The sequence below is a fragment of the Crassostrea angulata genome, chromosome 10 (genome assembly GCF_025612915.1).
Source record: "Crassostrea angulata isolate pt1a10 chromosome 10, ASM2561291v2, whole genome shotgun sequence".
In the NCBI taxonomy this organism is placed as follows: domain Eukaryota; kingdom Metazoa; phylum Mollusca; class Bivalvia; order Ostreida; family Ostreidae; genus Magallana; species Magallana angulata.
The window spans coordinates 52,401,464-52,426,678 of NC_069120.1; the positions used below are offsets into that span (position 1 = coordinate 52,401,464).

General features: G+C 35.9%; 2 protein-coding genes across 5 annotated transcripts in view; one reads left to right on the forward strand and one right to left on the reverse strand.

The window, feature by feature from the left end:
* Positions 1-178: 178 nt before the first annotated feature.
* LOC128167089 (uncharacterized) lies at positions 179-3,662 on the forward strand. The gene is made up of 3 exons (XM_052832613.1): positions 179-354; positions 802-986; positions 3,148-3,662. The coding sequence occupies exons 1-3, from the start codon at positions 179-181 to the stop codon at positions 3,591-3,593; spliced, it is 807 nt and encodes a 268-aa protein (XP_052688573.1). The 3' UTR covers positions 3,594-3,662.
* A 157-nt stretch (positions 3,663-3,819) lies between these two features.
* LOC128167087 (SCY1-like protein 2) overlaps positions 3,820-25,215 on the reverse strand; it is a 40,400-nt gene continuing 19,004 nt past the window's right edge. Inside the window, exons 3-20 of one of the 4 annotated variants that reach the window (XM_052832610.1) lie at positions 22,827-22,920; positions 22,614-22,658; positions 22,202-22,342; positions 21,600-21,815; positions 19,872-19,988; positions 19,212-19,337; positions 18,770-18,946; positions 17,007-17,129; positions 16,542-16,655; positions 15,935-16,070; positions 15,682-15,800; positions 14,065-14,165; positions 8,837-8,922; positions 8,598-8,654; positions 5,831-5,862; positions 4,989-5,150; positions 4,144-4,254; positions 3,820-4,049 (exon numbers count right to left, since the gene is read on the reverse strand). In XM_052832610.1, the coding sequence (XP_052688570.1) occupies positions 4,026-4,049; positions 4,144-4,254; positions 4,989-5,150; positions 5,831-5,862; positions 8,598-8,654; positions 8,837-8,922; positions 14,065-14,165; positions 15,682-15,800; positions 15,935-16,070; positions 16,542-16,655; positions 17,007-17,129; positions 18,770-18,946; positions 19,212-19,337; positions 19,872-19,988; positions 21,600-21,815; positions 22,202-22,342; positions 22,614-22,658; positions 22,827-22,920 (1,981 nt within the window). In that variant the 3' untranslated portion in view covers positions 3,820-4,025. Of the gene's footprint in view, positions 4,050-4,143; positions 4,255-4,988; positions 5,151-5,830; positions 5,863-8,597; positions 8,670-8,836; positions 8,923-14,064; positions 14,166-15,681; positions 15,801-15,934; positions 16,071-16,541; positions 16,656-17,006; positions 17,130-18,769; positions 18,947-19,211; positions 19,338-19,871; positions 19,989-21,599; positions 21,816-22,201; positions 22,343-22,613; positions 22,659-22,826; positions 22,921-25,215 lie in introns of those variants that run through there. The other 3 variants (XM_052832609.1, XM_052832611.1, XM_052832612.1) reach the window with 3 other exon arrangements.

The window sequence follows — 25,215 nt, forward strand, 5'->3', positions numbered from 1 at the left end:
CAGCATTTTCTTTTTATGTAAAATGACTTTACGAAACTATGGGATTAAACTTTACCCACAATGTTTTGGTATGATTGTGACATCACGAAGCCAGATATTATAGTGACGTCATAATGCATAACGTCATAATGTTCCAACTATATCGGAAGGTATAGTCACAAACCTTGCAATATTCACAATGAATCGTGATAAGTTTCGAAGACCCTCTGAAAGAGAGTTACAGGAGGAACTAGCACAGGAGATGGAATGGGCAGCACTTCATAAGAAGTCTGTAGAGGGCTGGATGAGCATCATCAGAGGAATTGAGGCAGAGACAGAGAAAGGATTAGATGATGAGAGCGAATGGAAGACACGGTAATCGAGAGAGAGAGAGAGAGAGAGAGAGAGAGAGAGAGAGAGAGAGAGAGAGAGAGATACAATATTTCATTTCAATGGTAGTGTAGAAATATAATAGTTATATGATTAGAACCATTTAACAAGAGCTTGGACTTTTTGTAGTTGTGTCAAACAGCGATGTGACATAGGCCTGTCTATTTTATTGCTAGCTACTCAGTCATGGCTCTTGAAATCAACAAGACTTGTCTGGCTTTTGAGGGAAGACTACGCAATCGGTGTATACATTTCGCTTGAAACCAGCGTCATTTTAACTTGTTTTGACGCAAGAAATAGATAGCTACGTCCTACTGAAAGTCCAAGGTCTTGTTAAAATGGTTCTAACTTTTTGCCAATTGCCCCTGTCATATGTATAAACAGATACAAATATCAATGCTTTATCTCATTCTTGCTTTTCTATTAAAAAAGGTACAACTACCAGACGCTTTACAACGCCAGTCTGAGGCGACAAGTGAAGAAGATGCGGGGAGAGGTCCGTCTCCTCCGTAACGGTGTGGCCCTGGCCCAGGTCAGCGCCGACATGGACCGGATGTCGACGGCTGGATGTCGTCAGCACGTCAAACACCTAAAAACTGAGCTCCTCTCGCTCAAAGGTAAACCCATACAACAGCGGGCTCGCACTTCTCAGAAAAAATATTGTTTCTTTCAAGTCGACTAGTATCTTACATGTTATACATGTAAGAACGAGTATTATGCATATTTAGCTTATTGCATTTATTTCCCTAGTGTTGATATACATGTAGCGCCGGTAATTTACGACTTTGAATCTTTTTTAAGAAAACAAATTGCAGTTCATGTTAGGATGAAAACCACCTGACCTATGAACTTTATAAACCCTGACGTGCTGGGTTTTTTAAAAAAATAATTTATGATATATGAAATCGAGATTCGGAATCCTAAATTTTTATTCATATGCGCCTCCAATATTTTCATAGGGAAAGGAATTAATATTATATAAATAGTGCCTGTTTGGGAGGGTAACAGTTGAAATTGACACCCCGAGAAAACCATTGTCAACCGATGCGAAGCGGAGGTTGACAATGGTTTTCGAGGGGTGTCAATTTCAACTGTTATCCTCCCAAACAGGCAATATTTATTTTGTTATACTGAATGTCTTTATTTTTAAGAAAATTTTACTGCTTTTATATAGGAATAACGTGAATTCAGCGAACCGTACGCGCATAATTTTCGCGCATGTAACATTTTTAATGTTACCCGTTGCTAAGTGCGTTGCTAACGCTGAGGGTAATAGAAAGGATTATGAACTGCGTCTTAACCAATCAGATTTCAGTATTTAACATGAAAGTATAACAATTAATATTACTAGTAAAGTAAAGTGATCAACGAAACTCAGCCCACCTAAATTTCCACATATACATGTAAACAATGTGTTTACTGTAAGATCTGTTTTCTTGTTCTGACATTCTACACGTACATGTTAGAACCATTTTAACAAGATCTTGGACTTTTGGTAGTTGTGTCAAACACCAATGTGACGTAGGCCTGTCTATTTCATTGCTAGCTACCCAGTCATGGCTCTTGAAATCAACAAGACTTGTCTGGCTTTTGAGATAAGACTACGCAATTGATGCATATTTCGATTGAAACCGCGTCATTTTTAAAATGATTTGACGCAAGGAATAGATAGCTACGTACGCCCTACTGAAAGTCCAAAGTGTTGTTAAAATGGTTCTTATGCTGTGCTGTCTGTCCGTAATCTAAAATAAAAGTGGGTTTTTTGTTGCTTTATACAGATTTGGTAAATGATGTAACTTTTGGAAATAGTAGAGTTTACATTATTACATTGTTGAAAAGGCACAAGCATGGCAAGTTCAATGATTCCTAATGCAAGATTTCTCTTGCCCATAAGCTTTTGCACACTAACACACACACTAAAACACACATACACACTAAAATACATACACACTTAAACACCCTAAACTGACTCGGCTACTGAACCTCCACTCGATACAACAAGTTTGTGCGAGGATTACACCGAGGAAAACAACAGCTGTGGATGTACAATTTTTATGGTTGTAAATTTTGAATTTAGAACCATTTTAACAAGGCCTTGGACTTTTCAGAAGGATGTAAATATCTGTTTCTTGCGTCAAAACACGTTAAAAATGACGCTGGTATCAAGCGAATATACACCAATTGCGTAGTCTTAACTCAAAAGCCAGACAAATCGTGTTGATTTCAAATATGCTATGAAATAGACAGGCCGTCACATTGCTGTATGATACAGTTACCCAAAGTCCAAGCTCTTGTTAAAATGGTTCTACTTGGGTTGTAAATATAAAATTAATAAAGTGTATATACAATATGATATTGTCATATTGTAAATTTACACCCATCCAATAAATTACTCCTGTATGTTACAGCAATGAGAGCGCCAATAGGCATTTATGTCCTACAGATGGTGTACTGATTCTAAAATCCTGCTTTAACTGGATTTATCTTGCAAGAAAGTTTACTTTCTAACATTAACAACAATCGGGTTTCTCCAGAAAAAAGATTGAAACATTCTATTTATGCATAGATTTATACATATTTTTCAGTCTATTATATAGACAAATACCAAGTAGTGTCCGTTATTTGATACATGGTTACATGAGCATATAGATAGATAAATCCTAATTATACGCATGTTTTATGCCCTCTCTTCATTATTACCACAAACTATGCTGTATGTGATGTATGCCCATTATCGACGAATGTCATCATTGTAATGTATTGTATCGTGTGTTGTAGGCCTGTGTACATCCTATGACCATCAGTTGGATGAGGAAGCTGCGGGGTACACAAGAGCCCAGGAGGAGATTCACTCCATTGTCAATGACGTCGGGTTTAGACAGGCGATAAAAATCGAAAAGCAGGAAACCCTGGATAAATCTCTGCCCCCAATCGGCGCCCGGCCCCGCACACTGCACCACGCTGAAGACCGGCTGATCAACGCCCAGTCCGGCTCAGGCATTGCGCCCAATATTCAACAACGGCCAATCAGCAATCGGCCCCGCTTGGATGACACCACCTATTTTCATTATCGAAAACAAGAAAAACTTCCACCCATGAAACCAAAATCTCTTCAGAGCAAGTCCTCATACCTAGAAATGTATGAGAAAACTAAGGCCAAAAGGCAGAAAAAATGCCAGCCCAAATCTGCTACAAAGAGGGTTCACTTTCGTGACCCTGTGTGACGTAGGCCAGTCACCAAGTCAACAAACCGGTGAGTGTTCTCCCTTTGCCAGGGCTTCAAGAAAATTGTTTGGACACAACATTGCAGAGACTGTAGATCCAAAGCTTCGCTCCAATCGTCCTGGCAACCCTCAGCATCATACAGCTTGAACTCCCCCTGAACTTTTCTATAAAAATCTGAATTTTTTTATCACGTATTAAAATGAGAGAAAATAGAAAGCTTTTTTGTCATAAATATTTTACTGTACAAAACAAGATGAATTTTTAAAACAATATATAAAATACACGCAGAAAAAAACTGAATAAAGCATCATTATTCACAGTATGGCAAATATTCGGCGTCTTCTTTGAAGCACACAAACAAGAAACAATTACAGTATCTATAATACTCTGTATGTCGGCTCCATCACAAAGATCGCACTCCGGATAACGCACTACTTCCCAGAGAAGAGCTGCATCTGTAAAGAACAAAATAACCAAGTTGTAAGTCAGTTCAAGAGAGTTTAAAAAAGTTACGTAACACACGACGTACATATGATGTATCCGCCTTACCACAGTGTCCCCCAGGGCCTGGAAACTGCCCCGGCGGGGAGAGGAATGTCGGGAGTCGGAGAAGTTAAACAGACTCCCAGTGCTACTCTTACGTTCACAGCGCTCCGAGTCCTGTAAACACAGCAACAACATAAATACATAACAGAGGTCTGTCTGTCTACTACATGTGTAAGTTCTTTGATATTCTATGCTGCGGTCGAGATCGGAACTAGGAAGCAGTGTGGGGTACGATAAGATAAATATATTGTAGTATAGTCACGTCTTTGTCCATATATAAATAAGGATGAAAGAAAGTTACTGCATTCAGTTCAGTAATCCTGTTCTAACCGTCATTAGATCGCGACCAAAAGACACCAAATCAACCATCTGATTATTGAAGTCAAGGACCCTCCCCCTCTACACTTCATATCAAAAAGCTGTACTTTTTTTGCAGTTAAAGTTATCTGCCCTTTGATGTAATATAGCAATATTTTGTATTGCTATGTAAAACTACAATTTACGGTGCATTGTATTTGTCGTAACTTGTCACAAGTATTCTCAAACGATAAATAAATTACTCTATTACATTATTATCAAGTGTTCCCGCTGAAAAGTAAGTATTCAAAAGTGAATTTTGTTAATTACAAATCTCTGGTGAAAAATAGCAGAGTCCTATGTTGAAAAAGAACAATATTTATTGCGACATTATTTTCTAAATACACATGTAATCTAAAAAAGCAGATAATCTATTAGTTTTTAGAGGGTCACTTAAGAATTAACACTGAGCTTGACACTTGCAATTGGGACCAAATCTCTCTCTCTCTCTCTCTCTCTCTCTCTCTCTCTCTCTCTCGTTATATACTCACGTGGTTATAATGACCCATATTCTGTAGACTTGGACGTCGATTTCTGTCCGCATACACGCCGTCGTCTGGGGTCAGGTTGATGGCCGGGGTGCCTCCCCCGGGGGGTACCAGGCTGAATCGGCGCAAAGGTTCCTTATTGGTCACTGATAGAGTTTCTCTTTCCTTTAAAAAATACAGAGATACAAGGAATTCAGCAAATTACAGTAAAAACTGAAAGCTATATATAAATTATATTCAAATATTTTCCTCGGGGACCCTAGGATAGAAAACAATTTGTGTCAACTCAGCGAAATAATGATCACCGATCATCTGACCTTGGTTCCTATGGAGACGTTGAACTCTCCCTCGGGCTCCAGCGGAAACAACTAGTTTTTTTTCAGAGTTAATGATGTGTCGACTTCCTTCTTATTTACAATAATGAGACTTTACGCTGTTTCAATTTCAACTTATTCATCGCAGAACTTCGTCATGATATTAAGATATTGTTATGCTGCAATTTGTATTTACTGTAAAACGACACTCAAGTCAACGCGTGTCTCAACATTAGTGTCGTTGTGTTTTAATACATATCATATATAATAACAGCATTGATTTGTATACAGGTATATCTCCAAAATATTAGCATAAAATGACGGATGCTGGAAATAGACGACCCTGTACAACAGACAAAAACAGCAGCATACGTAAACAACTGCATAATAACCTGAGTACTCAGTGACATTTTATATACAGTATCTAACATCGACTTTAACTCCAGATCTCAAACATTACATAAATAAGAATATGATTACACACATATATGACAAACAAGTTTCTAATATCAGTTACCACATATATATTACCTTTATCTTTGAAAGCTCTGGGCTATTCGGTGCTATTAAAAAAAAGAAAACAACGATGTTTTGAAGTACAAGTAAACATTTGAAGCCTCTTCTTTCCTAGATACGTCTTTTAGTCTCAAATAGATATGCCTAATCTTGGACCTATATACCATTATAAAATTAACGTAGAGAAAAGTTTGCATATAAATATCTAAAATAGAATTCAAGCCTCTATAAAACATTTTGGTCGCCCCTCACCGGATCACTCTTACAAAGTCCAACAGATAACAACATTTTCGAATGTTGCCAAAATGTTGAACGGAAAATGGAAAGGAAAGGAAAATACGATAGCTTCGTATCATCTGTCATCCAATAACTCATGGATTTGCAGACTCGCAGACTATGGACAGAGCTAATCGTCTATGACAAAACTCTATATGGGCACGTTGATGAGACCTCAGTACTTACGAAAACGGGCACCGACCCAATTTACCAGTAATACAATATTTATATTTACTAAGTATTTTCTCGTCTCTGATGATGTTTAAATACTGCCAAATCGCGATTATGAATATGCGTATTCCTTTAACTTTTCAAAACTTCCTACAAACGAAATACTTAGCAGTGTGCAGTGCCTATAGTGACACTATTTAATCAGATACTTAAAAGAAATACTATTCATATTGTTAAACCTGTGTTTCAATTTATTCTTTTAAGGTTCCTATTCGTGTATAAGTTCGTGATATGCATATATAGAACCTAGCTACCCTAAACATGGAATGCTCGGACTGACGCCAGACTCACAAATATGCCTTGTAGAAGATTCCATATATGGAAGAATTGGCTCTTCCCACTATATGTAACTTATACTCATCTTTTTGAGCTATTCAAAAGATTTAAAATACTTATGTGTTTCATACAGGCTATGAATGTAGCGATCATTGCGGAAAATAAGAGAAGTCCTTACACGGGTCGTATACTTTTTTCTGTGATGTCTCTCGGGAACCTTTTTTGATACGGAAATATTTACAGAATATATTCCTAAATTCGTTAACGTCAACCAGAATTTCCCATAGAGCTATAGCTACATTCATTCCCACATGAGACATCAAAGAGAGCATTATATTGTTTGATTAAAGGGAGAAAAAAGACACAATGTAAAAAAAACCAAACTTCCCGCATTAATAACAATTGATTAGATACACAGCAAATCCGTTCTGGTTTGATCTACATGTATATCCTGTCCCTTCCGCTTTCAGTTACACGATTAAGGAGGCTGGGTGGTCAACAAGTCTAACTTAAACTTCTAAATATCTATGATTTTTTATATTCTGTCCCAAGATATTAATGCCGCACATTTTGACGATTTTCAAAGTAAATACACATACCTGTGAGAGAAGTGCAATGAAAATTGATAAAAGGGATAATTCCCAAGATATCTTCATTGACACTATATCATTTTTCACTCGGAAATATTCACTAGAGCGAAAATAGATTTCTTACGGAGATTTATAATGGGAAATGTTTACATCTTTTCTCCGTTTGGAAGTCACTCGGGATACCTCGCACATTTTTTCAACGTTATCATCCGGGTCTGTTGCAATACAAAATCCCCATACACATCACATTTTTTAGACGTGTATTGAAACCTGACAAGCTAGAGAGGACGTTTCAAAGGAGAAATCTTGAAATGTTTTCATACTATTGAACGGACATACATGTAGTTTGATTTCCGAGGTTATAATAAATATTGGATAATTTCAGAAAATGTGCGGCATAAATATCTTGGGACAGACTATAGCTATAAACTTTCATCTGGTAAAGTAAACTTTCATATATTTTAGCTTTTAAATTGGAATATTTTCTTATACCATAATACAGAACTCTCCTTTTCAAGGAGATCAATATAGCTTAAAAATGGCCCCGGCCATCCAGCCCTCTAAGGTTATGTTATTTTTAACCCATTCGAGTCCGAGTTTTATGAACGGATTAAACTTCGATGGAAAACGTTCACTCGCCGTTTGTCTCATCCCCTGCATCCCCTGCATGTACCATTGTATAGAAATACGAACTGGACGTTTGTTTGCGTATCCCAATGAGGTGTGACTGCCGTATATTTAACCAGGCCCATGATATCAACAGTACAAGAATAATCAACATACGTGTACATATGCATCTCAATGGTTTAGTTAATATAAATATTAAAGATAAAAAAAAAATGTTTTAGCAAACACAAAGACTACGCAAGACTTCTGGATGCTATTTTTTTTTTTACTATGACAATACCAACAAAATTCTATGCTAGCACGGTTCGAATTACTAGTATAAAGAGCAAAAAGGAATACCAAATCTACGCAAGGAGCTCTAGTTCATTTGAGCAGAAAGGAAATTTAATTATTTGCAATGAAAAAAAGAGAATGATAATCTGCGTTTATTGCAATAAGCTGCCCCAAGTCAATACAATGCACGAAATATTGCACTTCTAATTCCGCTGTGTCCGCCATGCTAAACTCTTAGTACCATATTCTGACAGAAGTCAATAAAACGTACTCAAACTAGCCATGCTTAGTAATTGGACAAACTAATAACGTTTTCATGAAAACAAATTCTAACTAAAGTCATCAAATTAATGGTTGAAATTAACCATGCACTCAAAATGCAACAGTAGCAAATCGTTTGATGAAGAAGGGAAGCGATGCACTAGGACTAGGGGTCTAAGTCTACTCGGTCTGACAGGTCTAGCTCTACAGGGACGGCGCATTCTCTGTGGGGAGGGGTAAACAGTTACCTTCTTGACTGGAATTACGGGAAAGCCTCCCTCTAGTCAGTGACGAAATGGAGCATTCTGGGAAAGGGAGAACTAGACAAATATGGTCACGGTCTGGTGATCAGTAGCCATGACAACACACTCACACACAAACGGTTCAATTTTTGTGCAATGAAATCTTTATCATTTTCCATTCTATAGTTGATGGTTGTATTTGATAGGTAAAATGGAAGAGTACAAATACTGTGCGGCAGTCTTACCTGTTCTGCTTTTCTGTATCCCCGTTGATGAAGAATTAGCAACAAACAGCAAGTTCTTATCACTCCCTCCAGAGGCAAGCCGCTCTCTTAAAGAGAAATCAGACTCCAAGATCAGAAACGTTCTTAAAATTTTGATTTAAATCATTTATAAAATACTCCATTGGAACGTAGTTGTAAAAATTATATTAAAGTTATCTTTTTCTTTTTCTTTTTTTTTTTTAAATAATGACAGTTGAATGCCAAACATGATCGAGGACCAATCAAACGCATGCAACATCGAATAATCATTAAAAAAAACTTTAAAGCCCAATTAACGTAATAAAGGTAATGTAAGGCAGAGAGGAACTTGTTATTTTATAAAGTAGTAATGGCTCAGTTAAAAAAATTCAATTTTACACAAAGAAGTGATATATTTTCTTAAGTGTTCGAGCACGCGATTTTATTTTTATATTTTTCATTTGTTATATGTATGAAAATTATGATTTTTTGATATTTTGTTATTTCCTGAAAAAATATAGAAGACTCAATCGTCAAGTGCATGCATATAAGCCTATACATGTACATGTATAAGCTATTTTGTCATAACCTATAAGCAGAGTTTAATTTATCTGACAGAATAAGGAAACACTCATATAAGTTCAAATGACGAGTTACACAGGTGTACAGAAGAAGTGTGCTGTTTCATGTCACATTTAAAAGTTAAAAATTAAATAGCCATAAACTAATCTATGCTGTTACAAGATAAGTCACTAAATGTAACATTTTGACCGTAACTGGACGTGTGTGCTGTAAGATGATCCGTATCACACCCTGCTAGCGACACAAACAGACGAGGGTGGGGCGGAATCCGTCACGTATTCGTGTCACGTGTACTTTCTCTATTCTACTTCCTGCTCTTGAATCTAGATCTGACGTAATACACGAGTAAACACAGGCAAACGGAATTCCAAATACATTGTTTAACACATGTATCAATGCCCATGTTTCGTCTTAACATGGCAGTAATTATAATGGTATGCGGTGTGATTTTTAGTATAAGCTTAAAGTAATATGAGTTGTATTTTTTAGCAGCAAAAACCTGCTATTATGACAACTCTCAATGTAACTTAAAACCTTTACGATAAATAAAATTAAAATAGTTATTAAATTATCAGAAGATTTTTCTCCGAAGGACACAGGTGCTTGAGGACAGGTTCAGTTTATAAACTATAATTCTTTGCTATTTTCGTAAAAAATGTGTGCAATTATACACTAAAAAATTCCGTTAAGAAAATTGCACTTCATACATAGTATTGCTTTAACAAAGCAAACTATTTTTTTTTCTTGTTAAATTCTATAAACTGTGATTATTCAATGCTAGCAATCAATGCGTTCAAAGCAAAAGGAAGTGTAAACTTGCAACATATAAATATAAACATTTCCCCCTTAATATATATGCTGTTTCCCCTTTTTAAATTTTTTGCCTTCATCTTGAATGGTTGAATTCTAACACGAAATCTATGATATTTATTTGTTAGTAAATTGACAAATGGAAAACAACATACCTCGCCCACATATTGGATTAAATATATTTTAAAACCTTTAAGAAATAGAATTTGTTTGTTTATGAACAATGCTCTTTATCATTTGTCATGATTGTCAATTATCACAAATCTAGTAAAGAAAGAACTCTTAAGGATTACGTTTACTCAGGGTTTGAGATTTAAAAAATATTTTTACAAAGTTCAATATCTGAAGTCCAAAGTTGTTTTAAAAACACAAAGTAACAACGTTATTAACAAATATCGATATTGGCATCCATGATTTGTTTATTTGAGGAAAATATGCTCCGACAAAGGTAGATTAAAATTGAAACAGAGGAAATTCGGACTAATTTTTTCATTTTTCTTATTTTCTCTTAAAAACTTTTTGTTGCAGTGTAATTGTAAAATTTAGTTTTAATGTGTTTTTTCATATCATTTTACATAATTTATGGTTGTATTTACTCGTCTATAAATTTACATCACTGGCTGGCACGCGATTGGAAAAATCTTTAAAATACATAAAATCGATTCAAGATAAAATATCTCAAAATTTTGATCATTGACCTTATATAATGTTAATGACAACATAATACAGACAATAAAACTGTTTTAGGCAATCAATGGTTTGGAGCTCCTATTAGTCAGTCTTTTGTAAAACTCGATCAAAAATGGGTACAATTTTGGAAATTGATAGAGGAAATTCGGACTAAATTAAACTTAAAATATGAGCTTAAAACGATTCATTCAAATATAAAATTAGTAAAGCTATTCGTATTTTATCATTTCCCAACCTACAAATTGTTTTATTATTTTTAATAATTAAAAAATAAAGAAAACCTGGAAAATGGTGGACAAATTTGACAAATTTTGACATTTTTTTCAAAACATTTAGAGGTCACTAGCAGAAAAAGTAGGTCATTGACCTAGTTATTTGAAAGTGAAAAATAGCACTACAATAGTGGGGCTACAATGAACAATAAGTAGTTTTTCGTTCCTATTAGTGGATTTTTTTTCGCCCCTGAGTAAACGTAATCCTTAAGGTTTGCTGGTTTTTGTGTTTGGTTATGATGTTATTGTAAAGGTTTGCCAGTTTTTGAGTGTTTGGTTAGAACGCTTTTAAAAAGGTTTGCCAGTTTTTGTGTGCTTGGTTAGGATGTTATTGTTAAGGTTTGCCAGATTTGTGTGTTGGGTTAGGATGCTTTTGATAAGGTTTGCCAGTTTTTGTGTGTTTGGTTAGGATGCTTTTGTTAAGGTTTGCCAGTTTTTGTGTGTTGGGTTAGGATGCTGTTGTTACGTTTGCCAGTTTTTGTGTGTTTGGTTAGGATGCTTTTGTTAAGGTTTGCCAGTTGTTGTGTGTTTGGTTAGGATGCTTTTGTTAAGGTTTGCCAGTTTTTGTGTGTTTGGTTAGGATGCTTTTGTTAAGGTTTGCCAGTTTTTGTGTGTTTGGTTAGGATGCTTTTGTTAAGGTTTGCCAGTTTTTGTGTGTTTGGTTAGGATGCTTTTGTTAAGGTTTGCCAGTTTTTGTGTGTTGGGTTAGGATGCTGTTGTTACGTTTGCCAGTTTTTGTGTGTTTGGTTAGGATGCTTTTGTTAAGGTTTGCCAGTTGTTGTGTGTTTGGTTAGGATGCTTTTGTTAAGGTTTGCCAGTTTTTGTGTGTTTGGTTAGGATGCTTTTGTTAAGGTTTGCCAGTTTTTGTGTGTTTGGTTAGGATGCTTTTGTTAAGGTTTGCCAGTTTTTGTGTGTTGTGTTAGGATGCTATTGTTATGGTTTGCCAGTTTTGTTAGGATGTTGTTAAGATTTGCCAGTTTTCTGTGTTAATGTTGTTAAGGTTTGATAGTTTTTTGTGTGTTGATGATATTAGGTTTAGCAGTTTTTGTAAGGGTTTGTCAGAAACAACAGGTTTGGTTACGATGTTGTTAGGGTTTATAACTGCCAGTTCGTTTAGCTACGATGTTACTGCCTACAGTGTAATAAGGATAAAGTGTTAAGTTATAACGTTAAGAGTGAATGACGTTTAGACATTACCAGTGTATTTTATTATTTGCAGGTACGGGCAATCGATTTAAGACTTTGCAAGTATCAGGCATTTAAGTTCATATGTTGCTGTAAGGAAATTGAGTGCACATTGAGGTTAAACAGTTCCAGTGTGTTTGGTTGCACCTTCATGAAGCATTTTATGACGATTTGTCAGTCAGTATCAATGCAGTTGTATGTTTGATTTCGATTTAACGTTCAGAGTTACTAAGTTACAAAAACTGTCGGAAATAAAGTAATGTTTTGTCACTACCAGCGTTAGCACTACAATAGTGGGGCTACAATGAACAATAAGTAGTTTTTCGTTCCTATTAGTGGATTTTTTTTCGCCCCTGAGTAAACGTAATCCTTAAGGTTTGCTGGTTTTTGTGTTTGGTTATGATGTTATTGTAAAGGTTTGCCAGTTTTTGAGTGTTTGGTTAGAACGCTTTTAAAAAGGTTTGCCAGTTTTTGTGTGCTTGGTTAGGATGTTATTGTTAAGGTTTGCCAGATTTGTGTGTTGGGTTAGGATGCTTTTGATAAGGTTTGCCAGTTTTTGTGTGTTTGGTTAGGATGCTTTTGTTAAGGTTTGCCAGTTTTTGTGTGTTGGGTTAGGATGCTGTTGTTACGTTTGCCAGTTTTTGTGTGTTTGGTTAGGATGCTTTTGTTAAGGTTTGCCAGTTGTTGTGTGTTTGGTTAGGATGCTTTTGTTAAGGTTTGCCAGTTTTTGTGTGTTTGGTTAGGATGCTTTTGTTAAGGTTTGCCAGTTTTTGTGTGTTTGGTTAGGATGCTTTTGTTAAGGTTTGCCAGTTTTTGTGTGTTTGGTTAGGATGCTTTTGTTAAGGTTTGCCAGTTTTTGTGTGTTGGGTTAGGATGCTGTTGTTACGTTTGCCAGTTTTTGTGTGTTTGGTTAGGATGCTTTTGTTAAGGTTTGCCAGTTGTTGTGTGTTTGGTTAGGATGCTTTTGTTAAGGTTTGCCAGTTTTTGTGTGTTTGGTTAGGATGCTTTTGTTAAGGTTTGCCAGTTTTTGTGTGTTTGGTTAGGATGCTTTTGTTAAGGTTTGCCAGTTTTTGTGTGTTGTGTTAGGATGCTATTGTTATGGTTTGCCAGTTTTGTTAGGATGTTGTTAAGATTTGCCAGTTTTCTGTGTTAATGTTGTTAAGGTTTGATAGTTTTTTGTGTGTTGATGATATTAGGTTTAGCAGTTTTTGTAAGGGTTTGTCAGAAACAACAGGTTTGGTTACGATGTTGTTAGGGTTTATAACTGCCAGTTCGTTTAGCTACGATGTTACTGCCTACAGTGTAATAAGGATAAAGTGTTAAGTTATAACGTTAAGAGTGAATGACGTTTAGACATTACCAGTGTATTTTATTATTTGCAGGTACGGGCAATCGATTTAAGACTTTGCAAGTATCAGGCATTTAAGTTCATATGTTGCTGTAAGGAAATTGAGTGCACATTGAGGTTAAACAGTTCCAGTGTGTTTGGTTGCACCTTCATGAAGCATTTTATGACGATTTGTCAGTCAGTATCAATGCAGTTGTATGTTTGATTTCGATTTAACGTTCAGAGTTACTAAGTTACAAAAACTGTCGGAAATAAAGTAATGTTTTGTCACTACCAGCGTTAGCTAAGAGTTAACTGCTAACAAATGAGGAGTGTAATGAGGTTTAGCAAGCAAGGGCTGTCACCTTTTGGAGGAGGAAGAGGCGGAGCTTGAGGTTCCGTTACTTCTCCTGTGCTGGTCAATCAGTCCCAGCATCTCATAGAGCACGTCCATCATCACACAGAACTGACAAAATTAAACATTTAAAGGTCAAAAGACAAGAAATTATTAATGTAAAAAATTTAAGCTAGTTTTCCAAAGAAAATAATCACTAAGAACGTAAAAGTCAAAACATTCAAATTGTTTTTCAGTAAATCCATTTTCGATGAATCACAAGCCCAAAGACTGCTCCATGTCATCAGAAATCGTCTTAAATAATGACCACGCTGTCACGTAAACAGAATTCTACACGATATCATTTCAACATTGCATGTTCAATCTATCTCTGCTACAACAACAGGGATCCAATATTAGTGAACCATCCCCTGTTCCCATTCTCCTTTACTGTACAGTTTTCAATTACATGTAAATTGTCCCTTTTTTATCGGGATAATATCATGAAATTTACGACAAGAAATCGATTGATTTGATACACCATTTGTGAGAATGAGACATTTAACTTCTCCAATTTCTACTCAATTCTCATTGAAACATGTGGCCAGAAACAGACTGGCCTTCTTCTGCGATAAAGAGAACTAATCGCCTTAACATGGACTTCGTCTACCCCCAGGAAATCCCACAAAACAAATCGTAGAACCTCTCTCACGGACCGATATTTGCCATGGACACACTATCTACAGGAAGCACGTGTCTGCATCAATGGACAGATTTATACATAAAGTTTTCATAATTTATATTATTGTCATAACTGAATCAAGGGAATTCGTGATTGATACATATGCACTGAAACTAGTGTAATTGATAAAGCAAAAACAGTGCAATCTGGCAATTTAATCTATTGTACACGATTCGCTTTGCCGTAAGCTAAACCTGATAGTATGTTTGTTAATGTGAAAATTCTAATGATGAATTGATTTAAGCCGCAAACACATTGACATTACGATGAAAATTGAAAATGCCATTCCATTTATGAATTCTTGAATAAATCACTGCTGTGCGGAAACGTATTTCTTTAGTTCCCAAATTGGTAAAATATCACCCAGCTAAAATGCTATCGTACTAGCAAACTAATATTTAAGGCTGTGCGTTAGCTGCAATGTAATTGAGGTTGATGCAACATTCACCGCAAAAAGGCACGTTAATCTGACGATTGCATCTCTTGTGTCGTCTCTCTGTAACTTTTTTGACACAGCTGCATGACAGCATAATTTGCGTCCTCTCTCTCTCTCTCTCTCTCTCTCTCTCTCTGTAGTTTATTCGATACAAAATACAAGCTTTTATATATCTCCATATTAATGCTTTATTTCTCTGTAGCTTATTTGATACAACACACTGCGTTGTATCTTCTCTTAAACTTGAATCGAATGAAAATGTTCTGCAATTTTAATATCTATGATTTATGATGTTTAGTAAAATACCTGTACATGCACAAAATATATCTCACAACTACGACCTGTATATAATTATTATCATTATAACTTTACCAACTTCCTCCTCTTAATTAACTCTGTACCGCAAAATTTACTAAGCTACAGAAATCACCTCTTCCTCGGTGGCTAATGACCCGGACTTGAGTAATTACCTGATCGGCGCTGAGGTCTGGATCCACAACATGGGGTAGAAGAGACGGCATTCCACTACGCGCCAGAAAGACTTTGGTTAACACGGCGTCCCTTTTATTCAATAAGTGTCTATATATACCTAAAAGTACAAGTTTTTTTTATATCTTTACCTAAAAGAAAGACAAATTTTTACGCCCTGTCGATTTAAGGAACAAAGAAACACAAATGAATGAATTTTTAATTAAGAAAAAAATTTAAAAAGGAGATTTTTACCAACAACCGCCATTACAACTGATGCATCATGGGAATTTGCAATGTCGACAAGAAATGGAAGGACGTCGTCTCTAATGGTGAATGGGTTCATGATGCTCAGCAAATGTTTTATACAGGACAGTATTATAAGCTTTATCTGGAAAAAAGCCGCATAATCTTAGAACAATTTTATGCTATAACTTGCATCCAGATCTTTGAATAGCCATGGATAATAACAAGTGCTTCAACAAGGAAGTGTGAATGCAAATAATGTAAGAAATCTTTTTAATGTGGAAATGGTAAAGTTACGTGATCATTTCCTAAATTCTATCGTGGCATTAGTAACTTTGAATGACAAACTGTTATTTTGCGTTTTTTTATCTCTCAAAGGATTATAAAATCGTGATACCAAGTAGATACGTGCCTTATTATCCGTTAGTTTCGTTCCTTAGAAGATGTACAAGCTTAACTAATTTCAACAACAAATAAGTCCAAGACATGAAAAATAACAGTTTGAGCTAAAGATCGCTGACAATTTATAGAGAGCCTTTACAATAAGTCATAGGTCATTGTTCTCTGCCATATAACTATAATAACAGCTTTATAAAACTATGATAGGTGTATTTGCCTTGACATCGACCGTCTGTTGGAATTGTCCCTTGGTACAAGGGAGAACGTTGCTTCTTAGAACAGCGTCGTCTAAACAATCCTTGACTACAAGTAAGGCGTTCAGGGCGGCTTCCTACAAATAAAACACAGCTAATGTGAACAGACATTGTAGTGAACAAATCGGGGAGATTTACGAAACAAACAAATAACAAAACTGCGATCCAGTTCCTCTAATTAAAGTTAGTATTCTTTTTTTTATTAAATACAAGATTCAAGTACGTCTGTAAAACGTGAATGGCAACTGAATGTTAAAATCGGAGAAGGAAGTCGTAAAATGGAGATGGACGTCGAGACAAATAGAAAATGAAGTAAATGAAAGAAGCCCATCTCCATTTAATTGTTATGAACTGCTTTATTAAGTGTTTTCATTTACATAATCGGTTGACAATGGGGATCTTTATTGCAGAAAAGACGCGACGATTACCTGAATTTTATAGGACTCCGATTTAATATGCTTGAGGATAAACGGAATAACATCAGTGCGGACTTGGTTGGAGGTGCATTTGGATGCTATAACATCGATTTTATTCAGAAGATACACAGTGCCCTGTGAGAGAAATGTCTCAATCAAAACCATAGTAGTATAATGAAAAAACAAGGAAGATCATCGCTCATAGAGCACACAAGAGGGAGGGAATCAGACGTGCCGTGGGGCGTAAGACTCTCTGGCGGAACAGCAATACTCAGCGTGCCTCAGGGGAGACAATTAGTCATCAGGAGCCGTCTGAATGTAATGCTAACCACATTCTGTCGTTCACGCCTACAGCAACATTTAAAGGCCACATCCATGACTTCTTGAAATATTGCAGAACGTGTTAGGTTTTAAACTTAATTCCTGAAGGGATATGGGAGATTTTGTTTCTTACGCCCATGGTATCCACATAAAGGGTTTAGAATTACGTCGTTTTTGAGATGCTTTGATAGGCTTCGTGTACTTGTGGGCCTCAGACAGTCATAAATGAAATAAATTAGCGATGATTTAATTACTCTTAAAGAACACACCATTTATTTGTACATCTTTGTCAGGGGCAATATTATTCTTTTTTAGCATAATCGATTAGCTTATTGAAATGTCTATTAGAAACCGCCTGAATGAAGAGTCTTTATCAGTTGAAAGCAATATAAGCTTTTATCAAAAGAAACAATTTCTCTACTAAGGAATATACCTGTACATATATAGCAAACAAACTTATATACACTACAGAATAATGAAATTATGCTTTAATCAAGGCCTCGTTTCCACTATAGCATTGAATGAATTATATTTGACGTCGTCTTCTCAATAACTGCCGTCAGGTGAGCAGACAAATAATTAATATAACGCGCATTATTCAATTTGTCTGCTCAACTGACGGCAGTTATTGACATGCCGACGTCAAATATAAATCAATCAATGCTCATATTTACATTCCCTTGTTGATGAAATCAATTAATTTAATAAACAAATCGGTATGAATTGCAGATCACGGAGGGAGTAAATTAGTGAACAGCAAGAACAGCTGATTTCTAAAACCGGTTTAGACTGGTTAGACTGTTGAGATGAGCCTTAAAAATAGTATTCATGAAAAATAACTTAAAATTTAGATTTTAACAAAAGAAACAACTTTATTGCTCAATAGTTGTAAAACATGGCGTTTTAACAACATTATTTTTAAAATGATAACAGAGACCAATGATTTGGAACCATTTGTGTAAATTCATACGCAGTGATTAGGTTGTTGCATTTATTTATTTATTTATTTTGTGTAGTGCATATGAATAATAATATATGGAGGTTCTAAAAAATGAAGTTTTGAATGTTTGAGCTACTTTAAAAGAAAGATATCCGAAACAGAATTTTATACAGATATTGTAGAGTATTATTATAAATTAATACTTTTTTCTTTAACGTGAGTTTCATATTGAAAATCTTCAAATTAGAGTACTTAGATAAACACTTGTTTGTCGGGCATTCTCTCACAAAAGAGAGGACAATTACACAGCCAAAAGGCTCGCCTTTCTGTACTTTCTGTACTTTTATTTTAACATCAGTACCTAGATTTTGATAATTCGTATACATGGTATATCTATTCTTGTACAATTTGGTACCTTTGTTCAAATTCGGGCGTCTGCGATAGGATGGTAATAAATTTATATTTTAATTTACAAGTCACCATCCATCTATTATATCAATCAGAAATTTCTTACCTGTTCAGACATTGAGCAATTGAACACGAACGTTATTTCTGGAAAGACATGTTGTGAAAACTCCTCCGAGGAAGAGTGCTGAACCAGCGACACAAGGGGAGGTAACGCGGTGGCAACAGAGTCACGTGACGTACACTCCTGGTGCAGGCTAGGTAATAGACGGGAACAACGAATAGCCTGATGAAAATGAAAAACAAGTTTCAGTTTGATGACTCTAATTAGAAATCGTAGTATCCTTTGCAATATATCAATATTGGTATTTTGGAGGATTCATACTGAATAAAGCTTGGAAAATGTACGTCCCCGTTTGCCCACTTTGTGAATGAATTTAAAAACGGAACAAACTATGAATGGGAATCAAAATCTCTTCTGCACTTTAGCATATGTGGGGGTAACTAAATAACCCTGTGTACAGCATTGTTATCTAAATAGAACAGCTGACCTTCGGAAGTAGTGGAATGTTCTGCGTTATGATGGAAAAAACTTGAGATTTATCGGAGGGACTCTTCAAGTGGAGGTTGTCCAGCTGTTGTAGGGTGGTGACGGTGGGGTCGTGAAACATCTTCAACTGAAACAGCAACCATTGTAACATGTAACATTACAGTAACCTACACATGGTGTTTACAGCAACCTACACATGGTGTTTACAGCAACCTACACGTGATGTTTACATCACATGGTGTTTACAGCAACCCACACATGGTGTTTACAGCAACCTACACTAAAGTTTATCGCAAATAGTATTAACAGCAACCTACACATGGTGTTTACAGCAACCTACACTTGAAGTTTACAGCAACCCACACATGTTAACGGAAACCTACACATGAGTTTTACAGCAACCTTAGCAGGAGCATTACAGCAAACAACACATGACAGGGGTGAATTCATCTAAAACTATTCGCCTACTTCAGCTATAGGAAACATTCATTTGTACATCATTCTACTAATGTTCTTTGCATTTCATCTTATTTCTCGAGTTGTGTTACGATCATTTGATCAACCTTGAACTTATCTATTACACATACCGATGCCTACCAGAGAGAAGAGTGGCGGGGGAGTGCACCTACCAGAGAGAAGAGTGGCGGGGGAGTGCACCTACCAGAGAGAAGAGCTGCGCGGTAGGGCGGTACCGGATGTCCCGGTTGATCATCTTTTCCACGGGGTCCACAAGAGCCGGGGGCATGGCGCGGGCAATGTCTCCGAACTTCTGTGTCAACTGAAGAGAGAAAGCACGACATTGTATACACATAAGCACGAGGTGTCCGAGGCAGAGTTCAGTGCCAGTTTATATATATCGAAGCCACGTGTAGTTAGTGTTCTCTTGGGGGTCTTGTTTTATAGTTCGTCATCTCTCTTTTTAGCATTTGACTTAATATCCTATGGCTATTGTTAGAGCCGATGGAAGAAATTTCTCTCTAAAATTGTAAAATCTACATATTTGTACCTTTTATCATTAACAAGTAAAAAACCCACATCTAATCTTTATTTGACATATATAAGTACTGTACTGTAATGTGTATGTTTATATCCCTATGACTGACACGATGTTTTGAGATACTGTCAGAACGTTTATTTTTGTACCGAGACAAAATCCTCCAAAGAGAGCTCAATGTTAAATATTGATAGAAATGCTATCAGAAATTAATGCTGGATAACCATAATTCAGGATCCTAAAATCACAAGCGCGTGTGGGGTTTTACCCCGAGACATACATTGTGTATTTACATAATAGTGATGACACTGCTGATACAGGAATGAGAGACATCAGCAGTTATCGCAATCATAACACACATAACTGGCTCATGTTGGCAATAAAAAATATTAAATAATGAATTTAGGTTTTCAATTTTATATTGCAATAAGAAACCTATCCATGAATTAGATCACAAACAGTTCAGATATCCTTGGACAATAACCAATGTGGGAAACCCGAGGCCAGTCTCAAATATGCCTACAGACTGTGCACAGACTCACTGATTTTTCTGATTTCGATGCTTTAGAATGGCCCTTTATATTTTTGCGAAGGAAATCGTTAATATATAAACGATTTCACGTTTTCACGACAATATTTTCTTTACCATCCAAATCGTATGTTTCACTTTTGATGGACATTATTGAATATAATAACGATGAATCAATGATATGACGACCAGCAAGCATATGCGAGACTGACCATGGGCTTCCTTCATTGGATTAAAACCAGGCTTAATGAGGTGCTTAGTTGTAATTTCACCAAAAAGGTATTTTCTACTCTAGAGGTTTTCTTGTGAACCTATGAACATAACTAGATTATCAACAATATATGAAATACTAATTTACAGCCGTCGGTCAGTGAATCTGACCGAGCCTCCTTTTATGGCCTTTTGCCGGGTGATCAGGACGGGAAGATTTAACAAGTTTTTAGACTTTTCGTTGCTTCATTTACACAAATTTTTTAGCAGTTGATTTTTGACATCACAGGTAATCAAAGTATTGATGGTGCCGCATGCATTTCATTAACCCATTGAACTATCTACACATGTACATGTAGTTGGTTAGAGCCATAAAGGTCAAAGTCTCCCCAACGGAGTTCATCGACTTTGCTAATGAATAGCTGGCAGAATAGCCTGCGCCAGACTGAAATCAAGGTAGGTTCGAAGTATTGTCAATCGCACTGAGAAGAAACGGATATACCAAGACTGGTAATAAACGAATTACATCATAACTACTAGTATATATTTTGAGAAGAAACCCATTCCTGTAGATCATATAAATTCGTAACATAATCAGGAAGGAGCAACTATTGTATATTGTATAATACAAGTAAGTAAGTAAGATAACCACATACCGTGTCTAACTGTCTAAGGTAGGTACTAGGGTTATACTGAGCGTCGATCAGGGAGTAGCCATTATTGTAGATCGTACAAATCAGCATCCCGAACGAGAACATATCGCTCACGTATGTGCACACTTCAGTCGTTTGAATTTCCGGCGCAATGTAATTCAAATCTGGTTGCGCCATCTTTGACGCCTTGGGACTCCATGCTTTACACGCGAAAGATTCCTGGATACAGAATGACAATAGTTGCATTTTCAGTTTAGTAACAAACCATATACACTGATTTAAAATTTATATACAAGAACAAGTCTACATTTAATTTTCCTTTAACAAATACTTTAATTTTTCAGTTCAATTTGATTTCTTTTAATATCAACAATTACTCGTGTTAAAACAAAAAAAAGACAATGGACCATTTTCACCTGTTGTTGACCAAAGTAGCTATTGTCTTATTGACTACATACACTGCTAAAAACCCTTGATGCTCATTTAATTTCTTTCATGTTTCAAACTAGCTCTAATTGCTTTAATATAAAAAAAACCCATATGCTAGTAAAGTACAAATGTAATGAGTGGACCATTTTGACACTTTTATTTTAAGGTTAACATACCCTTCCATCTTGAGTTTTTTCGGCAAATCCAAAGCAGGCTAGTTTCCAGCGTCCTGATTGGGTGATGAGGATGGAGGCGGGGTTAACGTTCCTGTGGATGACGCGTTCGACGCCGTGGACGTACATCAAGGCCTCGGTGATCTACGGTTTATACCAGTGAAATAAACGAACGGAGGCAACAAATGTTAGATAATTACTCTGCCCACTGTACTGACATGATAATAGATTTTGAATTTACTGGGTGGCAGTAAATACAAAAATATCAACTTGACCATACTTCAAATCAGTATTAATCTAGGATATGTGTATGAATTTAAAATAAGTTATTTTTTACAACACCAATGAGAGAGAAACTATACGTAAAGAACAAGATATCAATGAACTGATAACCACGGTATAAGCATTGGCCTACCTGGTAAATGCCACACTGGACTTCGTGTTCCATCAAACCACACGTCTTAAAGAAAACGACAATAATCAGAGAAAAAACGGTGAAATGTTTAATGCTTGATTTGTTAAGTTACCGATACAACATGAAAAGGCGTTCAATACATGCATGTAATAATTTCGTATCAAATTCTTCGGCCCTCCAAAGTCTTAATTCATCTAAAGGGTTCGCACTTACTGTATTGGAAAGTTCTGTACATGATCTGTCAAACTTCTCCAGATAGTTTGCTAAACTGCCAGCCACGGGCTCCGCGGCAAAAGCCAAGCTCTCTCTGTAAAGCCGTATAAAACTTTAAGATAATGAATACACAATGATACCTAGTTGAGAATCAAAAACTTATCAATATGATAAACTGTCATTTTATGCATACCTGTCTTCCTGTTAACAGTGAACAGAGTACATGTATTTCAGATTTTACCTGTCATTTAATATACATGTTTTGTTCTTTACTGGGTATTAAGTACTTGTATTTTTTTGGCATTGTATCAAAAGTTTCATTTGATACCCAACTATCATCCTGTTTACGGTGTAGTTTGATGATTTACCTGTTTACTGTGTAGTTCGATTGTTTACCTGTTTACAGTGTAGCTCGGTGATTTACATGTTTACGGTGTAGCTCGATGATTTACCTGTCATTTTATGCACACATGTGTTCCTGTTTACAGTGCACTTCGATGATTTACCTGTTTACGGTGTAGTTTGATGACTTACCTGTTTATGGTGTAGTTTGATGATTTACCTGTTTACGGTGTTGTTTGATGATATACCTGTCATTTTAAACACCTGTCTTTCTGGTTACAGTGTACTTCGATGATTTACCTGTTTACAGTGTAGTTCGATGATTTACCTGTTTACAGTGTAATTCGATGATTTACCTGTTTACAGTGTAATTCGATGATTTACCTGTTTACGGTGTAGTTTGATGACTAACCTATCATTTTATACACCTGTCTTCCTGTTTACAGTGTACTTCGATGATTTACCTGTCATTTTATACACATACCTTCCTGTTTACAGTTAGTTTGATGTTTTACTAGGCATGGTTAACACACATGTCTTTCTGTTAACGGTGTAGTTCGTTGATTAACAAGTCATTTATTATACTCACCTGTTTTTTTATCTAATAGTGTTTATCAAGGAGTTACCTGCTATATGTTATACACACCTGTCACCTGTCATTTAAGGTGGCTCTATACACCCACAGTTTATTTCAATTTCCAATAGAAGACCACAAAACATATACTTATCAAATATTAAAATGATGATAGGGATACTTTTAGGTATTTTAAAAGAATTTTTAAATGTTTTTTCGTGTTTTTGTAAAATATTTTGAAAAATCATGTTCATGTATATTTTGAACAAAATCAATCAATAAGCAAAAAAAAAAAAATATTTGAGAAATGCATATCGCGAAACCGTGAATGGTTCATGTCAAATTCGATTGGCTACCGCTATTCACTCTGTCCACAAAATAAGCTTTCTATTCAAACGCTTTCCTATCACGTGATTGACATTCTATAAAACCTTTAAACAGGATACCCCTATTTCATTTAACACGCGTTTTTCTACTTGTCCGCACACATGGAGAGGAATATCAAAATAGAGTCTTTCTGACAAAGCCATTGCCGATATTGTTTTTTCTCGAGCTAAAAATGAGATTTATTCGACGAACTAAGTTAGTCGAGTCATTTATCCGTGTTGGCAATTTTGATCTGGAGGAACCCCTTACTGTGGAGTATTATGGACGCGCTAAAAACAACTTCGTTGATGTTGTTTTTACTCGAGAAAGTGGAAGGAGTTAAAAAAAAGTGTGGGGTATGTACATATAACCCACACTTTTAACAAAAAAAAAACTCGCCAAGCTATGGTACAAGTCCCAAGACCCACACACCTTCGGGATTTTTCATTTCTGAGTTGAAGAAAATTTCCTAAATATAATATTGGAATGATAAATATATATTACGTATTTCATTATACGCCTGTATAAGTGAATATATTCGCTTTAATGCAAAACTAAGTCAAATAAATAAAGGGGAAAATTGACTAGGCTAATAGGATTTATGTATCCCAACCTGAGAGAAATTCAAAGCAACCCTCCCATCCCCTTAAGGTGGTAAGGTACATCTGTCGATATTAATGTGCATTAAAGTATATTATAATTGAAATACTTTCACTGGTTTAAAATTGTCTTTCACAGTATTCAACCAAAAATACGTTTTAAACATTTTTGGAATGTTAAAAAAATTATTCTCAACAGGAATCGAACTCATGACCTACAGGTTTGTAGTGAACCCACTTCCCCACTGCGCTACGGTGTAACATATCAATGATGGGAAAGAAACAATTTAAAAAATCATACTTGATTTTATTGTTTATTTCGATAAATAATACTACACAACGTGAAGGTGTCACATACCACATTACTTGTAAGTAATGAATTTTCCAATTATCAAATTAAATCTATTCATTTAACAAATTTTTCAAAAGAGCGGTCCCCATACAATTCGCCGCAGTTTAAATCAGCCAGTACCGGAATTGCATGCTTCCAGATTTACTTTTTTGCGTA